The following is a 6,000-nucleotide window of genomic DNA, read 5'->3' on the forward strand; positions in this document are numbered from 1 at the left end:
CAGTTGAAAGTAGCTAATAGTAAGACCAGTCAATGCCAGCTGGTGCCAGACAGAAGCTCTTCTACTAAGGCAGTGCCTGCCTTTGCCCACCCTATGACAGAACACCCTAGTGCAGTGTTTCTCAACCTTGGCAGCTTGACGTCTACACATCTCCAAGCTGCCAAGGTTGAGAAACGCTGCCCTAGTGGACCTCAAAGGAATGCAGGCTTCTTTTTAAAAGTGGAGGAGGGCTCAAATACTGTATGTTATCCAATTGTGTGTGGGGTTTTTTTGCAAAGATTGAACAACAAGACATCACACAGAGCTACTGAGCTTCAATTCAAGACTAAGTAATTCAAGAGAAAAAACACCTACTTGCATGCCATGTCTAAATCATGTGATGAGAAGACTCCTATACAATGAATCAGATTATCTAGATCAGTGTTTCTCAACCTTGGCCACTTGAAGATGTGTGGACTTCAACTCCCAGAATTCCTCAGCCAGCAAGGCTGGCTGGGGAATTCTGGGAGTTGAAGTCCACACATCTTCAAGTGGCCAAGGTTGAGAAACACTAATCTAGATTCATCAAGTTTTGCCAACTTTCTGCCCTCCAGTTGTGTTGGGCTACAAATATCATAACTCCAGCCAGTGGAGATAGTATTTATAGTCCAATGGAGGGTAAAAATTTGGCAAAGGTTGCTCATAGGCAGATCTCTTAAAATTTCAGAAGAACGCCTTTCTCCACTCTACCTAGAAATGCCAGGTGAGGGGGAGGATCTATATAAAACATGGTGCTGTTCCATAGTCTCCGATCTTTTCTGGTGACTACATGATTGTTCTAAAACCCAACTAGTAACATTCTTTCCTGTGGCAACTCTATGATGATGGGCCTTCCGTGCCATGTTGAAGTGCCCAAACGAATGCCACTTTTCCCAAATTAATATCAGATAATTTAAAGCCTGCCCCTTTCATGATCCAAATGAATGCCTCTCCTTTCCCCTCTAGGCTTAAATCCATTACATACCTCAACTTCTCTACCGAGAGCCCAGAGAAGAAAATACTTACACATAGCTATGAGGTAATGGACTTGCTTTTTTTTGTTTGTTAATAACTAATGAACTAAATCCACATCTGTCTTGACAAAGTTAATTCCATCCATCTGCTCCGGTCTTCTTAAGCAGGCCTGCTGAGAGTCCATCCTGTTCATGAAGTCTGTGGGACTTGGATGAGGCAGAAGGCCTTCTTTGTGGTGGCCCTCATACTAAGAAACAGGCTTCAAACAAGCTGTGCCTTCCCTTCTCACATTTCAGAAGAGTGTTAAAACCTTCCTATTCTAGTCCATTTAGTTCCATTTGATTGGTCGTGGGCATCCGCCTGTATATTTATTTGCATATTTTTTAATATTGTATTGGGGGTTTTGTGATCTTACTTTTCCACTGTGTTTTTACTTTATTGTTTGCCACCCAGAATGATATGATTGGGGTGGCTAACATAGCTTACAAAATGAATAAATAAATCTGCATATACTCCTTTACTTAACCCATCCACCATTCCAGCTATCCATCTCTCTTTGCATACATATCTACAATAAACAATCTCTCCATGGTCTTTAAGATATGAGAGGTCTTTGTTCTGGTGGACAGAGAATTTCTCTCTCTATGGAAGAAAGTGATTTAAAAAAAATTTAATAGCTACATGAAGCTATCACTCAAGCATATTGAAATCTAACAGGAGTAACGTGGAAATCTATTCACTCTACTATTTTCTGTTACGAATGGTTTGTTCCCAACACTTTTTAATCCCTTGACATGTTCACTCTGCCAACATTTTCTTCCCTACCTGCTTCCATTTATTCCAAATTTATTCAATTTTTTTTTTTGTTCTGGCAGGTGAGAAATTTGGACTCAAACTCTACTGCAGTCAATGTGACTTTTGAGCTTCCTTTAAAGACAAAACAGGGGTTCTTCTGGAATGTAACCCCATCCTACAGTGATGTGGTAAGAAGATTGCTGAGGGAAGCTGGTTGATTAGAATTCCTGCAAGAGAGAATATTTGAATAATTTCTGTGGGGAGAGAGACTATAAAGTTGAGGAAAGACTTAGTATTATCATATTCTGGAAGTGTATTATATATACCAGTAGCAAACATATTCCCTGCATGTCTGTGCTTGTGTCATTAAAACAGCACTTGAAGGAGAGTGGTGTCATCTAGTTTGTGGAAGTCCAAGCTTGCAGAAATACTTTTGGGGGGCTTTGTCATGGGTAGGAAGTTCAGTCCGCACAGAATGCAGATTGGTTGTTGCGGGAGACACAGAAGACATACCTGGCTGAAATCATAAACATTAGTAACCACCACGCTTCTAATATCCAGAAAGAATCACGATGAATCTCCTGAGTTAGGGTTACTGTCAAAAAGGTAATGGGCTAATATATAGAATATTGGAAATGGAATAATTCAAAACTCTAGCACTCATTTTTTAGTGAATTCATTAAGGCAGAGTCTCTGAGAGTAATTTGAACCTCTTTTTCCCAGCATGCGAAAAGGAAGGGCTAATCATCCTTTTTCCTCATAAGACTGACCTTGAAATGTTCATTTGCTTGTTGACATTAATGCTTTGAGATATTCCTGTTTCTTTCAAAGCCCCAGAGATCTCTCTCAGAGCACCACTTAGTATGTTTTCTTGCAAGTTCCACTTTTGCAGAATTATTTTTTTTTCCCCTAGATAAATAACTTCTCATGCACACCGTTGTTCACTCTCAGAACGGGAATCCACAGGAAGAACAGCACGAAACCCATCACGGTAAGAACCTGGTATGCAGCTTCCTTGGGACTGGTACATTTCTATTTTTATGAGAAGATATCCCTCATCTGAAGCTGAGATGTCTTTTTGTCTGAGGTGGAGATAGCAAGTGGTCATACCAATTCTCTTTTCTTCTCCTCTTTTGACAGAGAGGCTGTCTGGGAGCTGTTGCTTGCCCCAAAATTCACTGCTTTATCAGTAGTCTTGCTAAGGGAGAATGGATCATGTTCAATTTTTCTGGAGATTTTTACAGAGAAGATGAATCTTTCAAAGTAAGTGGCACCTCTATCAGATAGTAGGGCTATTACATCGTCCTGTTTCGAAGGTACATTTCTACTGAATGCCTTGAGCAAAGAAAGCATTTTAAAGTATTTCCTATTCATGACCCCTGTAAGGAGAAAGCTTACAACAGCCATCACACCCATCCTAGATGTTTGAGTTGGGATTCATATGTGGAAAATGAGAAAAAAAAGCTCTCCTTTTTAGTAAGCTGAGTAGTGAGCTAAGCAAAAGGGAAGGAGGAGAGAAGCTGAGAACCAAATTATGTTAATCTCTTTCATTTGTTTATCAATTCTAAAGCTGAAGTCCGAAATAGTTCATCTTCGCAGCGAGGCATCCATAAGAGTGGATGAGACCAGATTTTTCCTGAATGAACGAGAGGATTTCCATTTCAGCCAGGTAATTAGCAGGGTGGGTTGACGAAAGAGAGATATGGGTCGAACAGTGGAAATAGAGGGGAAAAGTTGTATTAGTCTGTGCCACAAATGAGTCAAGGTATCTGGTAGTATCTTCAAGACTAACCAACTTTCTTAGGGCAAAGCCTTTCATGAACGTCAGATTCATAGAGTGGATTTGTTGTTATAGACTTTAAACGCAGGGAATGGAAGTGTGGTGAGGGCAATGGAGAAGAACCAGGTGGGAGGCTAAAGGGTTTCCACAATAGCTGATTTGGCTTCCTGCCATAGTGTGTGGTCTGTTGTGATGAGTGGATGTTTATTGAAAGGAACAGAAATGGCTGCTTATAAAAGCATGTGTCTGCTGACTTGGTTATATGGAAGCGAGAGTTGGGTTTGTCAGGAGAAACAGAATAATAAGCTGAACTTGGGGGAATGAAGATGTGTGAGTGTAAAGCAAGAGAAGAGAGAGCCAAGAATGAATGGGAACTGAATGGATGTGGATTGAATGTAAAAGCAAATGACTGGTACAAAAGAACATTGAGGTGGTTGGGTCATAGAGGGAGAATGAATGAGGACTGAAGCACAAAACAAATACATGAAGGAAGAATGAATGATTGAGAAGAAAAGGAAGAGTGAGGAGGTCATGGTTGACTGGAACTAATGAGATCCTCAGAAAGAAAGAGTTGAGAAGCTTAAAGAACACATTAAGTGGTGTAGGGACAGGGTACAAGCAAGGATAGGAAGGTACAGAGAGTTATAGTGAATGGTGTTGTATAAACTCGATTTATTCATGTTTCATTTTCTTTTTCTTATTTCATGCCTTTCAGTCCCTTGTCTACTGTTCCTCCTCCTTTTTTTGCACATTACATAATGACGCTTACCCCAAAGGGGAATAACATAATGAGTGTGCAGCAAAGGATAATTTCTCCTAGTCTCCTAGGCTATCTTTTGAGCAGTTTTGCAGTTGAATCTAGCAAGCCGTCTTCTGGGTAAACTGATTCCTGGTACTGGAACCGATGGTTGTGGGCAACAGGCTTCAGCTTCCTATTGCTCTCCTTTTCAGATCACCACAGAAATTGAGTTGATTTCGCCGTTCAATCCTGTTCCCATCATCATTGGCAGCATCATTGGAGGCATTGTGCTTTTAGCCATTCTAGTGGCTGTCTTGTATAAGGTTTGTGCTGGTTGGTTGTGCTGTCAATCAATTTGATGTGGGTGTTGCTAGGACCTTGGCTTATGGGACCTTATTCCCATCTCTCCGTTAAATCAATCCCAGAACCCTGATTGGTTTCAGCAAAGGCTCCTCCTCTACTTTATTGTCAAGTAGGGCTTGATTTTCAGCAGGAACATCAGCTAGAAATGAAGGGATATCCTTATATGTATACAGCATGTATGTACATATGCTGTATTCCCCGTATGCTGTAAGATAGAACAACATCATTATCCCCTTAAATATATTTGGCAATCCACATACTGCACCAGAAAATCTCACCCCCCTATAATATGGTCTGGCAGGAAGAACCATAATTGGATTTTTCACTTCAAGTTTGCTTAGATTTGCATACATTCATATATATTAGCACATCTAAATTGTATGCTCTGGGTCTTTTCAAGACTTAGGAAAGCTGTTGGGTAAAATAGATGCAATGAACAGATTTCCTGTTAAGTACTCTTCACAGCTACTTTTAGATTGTAGAAAAGAGATTGGAAGATCTTGTTAAGTTTATTTTAGTCCAGCTGAGAGGTGCATTGCAATTTCTCCCTCAACTTAAATCTGTTTCTCTCTCTTTCCTATACCCCCCCCCCCAATATCTTTCCAGTTTGGATTCTTTAAACGCACCCGTGCACCCCAAATGGATGAAAATGCAGCAGGAGCAGCTGTTCCCAGTGACCAAGCTCCTCCAACTTCAGCTGGTTCCTAAGGGAGAAGGGGATTCTGGGTCTGGGTACAACATGGAAGCCTGGATTCCTGCCTTGTCTGGAACAAAATTAATACAGCCAGTGGCTAAGGGCCGAAAAATGGAGAGGCAGGACCTCTGGATCTTCTAGAAAAGGAATGGGATGGATGGGAAGGGGATTAGGAGATGAGAGGGCTAGAAGCCAAGTAGAATTAACTAATTTAATAATTTTAATACAAGAGAAATTTATATTTAAAACACAAGGGTCTGGTGGTAATTTTTTGCCCACAAAAGTGGTTTGAACGTATCGATACCTCCAGGAAACAGAATGAGACACAGGAGAGTCATCCGGGAACTATCCCGCTTTGGAATGGAAGCCGGGGAATACTTCTGCAGGAATTCAAAAGCATTATGGAACATGGAATTGCAGGAGAGAAGCCCACTTCGCCTTGCTGTACTTGTTTCCTCGCTTTCTTGGGAGCTTGCAAATTCCTGACTCAAAGAGAAGGTTCATACTTTAGATCATTAAATGTCTATGCACTCCCCATCCCTCTGGCATTTAGGTAACTGGATGGCAAAGAGAAGAATTTTGCCTTAGTCATTTCTGAATGGAGGAAGACAGCTGTCTCGCTTTTTTCTTTCTTAT

The 6,000-nt window shown here is 40.9% G+C and overlaps 1 protein-coding gene across 1 annotated transcript in view; it reads left to right on the forward strand.

The window, feature by feature from the left end:
- The window catches only part of LOC107326225 (integrin alpha-D-like), a 36,112-nt gene extending 30,458 nt beyond the window's left edge, over positions 1 to 5,654 (forward strand). The window contains exons 24-30 of the mRNA XM_025169205.2: positions 985 to 1,057; positions 1,869 to 1,976; positions 2,702 to 2,779; positions 2,929 to 3,051; positions 3,359 to 3,457; positions 4,520 to 4,630; positions 5,277 to 5,654. Coding sequence (XP_025024973.2) covers positions 985 to 1,057; positions 1,869 to 1,976; positions 2,702 to 2,779; positions 2,929 to 3,051; positions 3,359 to 3,457; positions 4,520 to 4,630; positions 5,277 to 5,378 — 694 coding nt within the window. The 3' untranslated portion in view covers positions 5,379 to 5,654. The remainder of the gene's footprint in view (positions 1 to 984; positions 1,058 to 1,868; positions 1,977 to 2,701; positions 2,780 to 2,928; positions 3,052 to 3,358; positions 3,458 to 4,519; positions 4,631 to 5,276) is intronic.
- The last annotated feature ends 346 nt before the right edge of the window (positions 5,655 to 6,000 follow it).

The sequence above is a fragment of the Python bivittatus genome, unplaced genomic scaffold (assembly GCF_059951505.1).
Source record: "Python bivittatus isolate LINGU-HERP-01145 unplaced genomic scaffold, Pbiv_v1 ctg000440_np1212, whole genome shotgun sequence".
NCBI lineage: Eukaryota > Metazoa > Chordata > Lepidosauria > Squamata > Pythonidae > Python > Python bivittatus.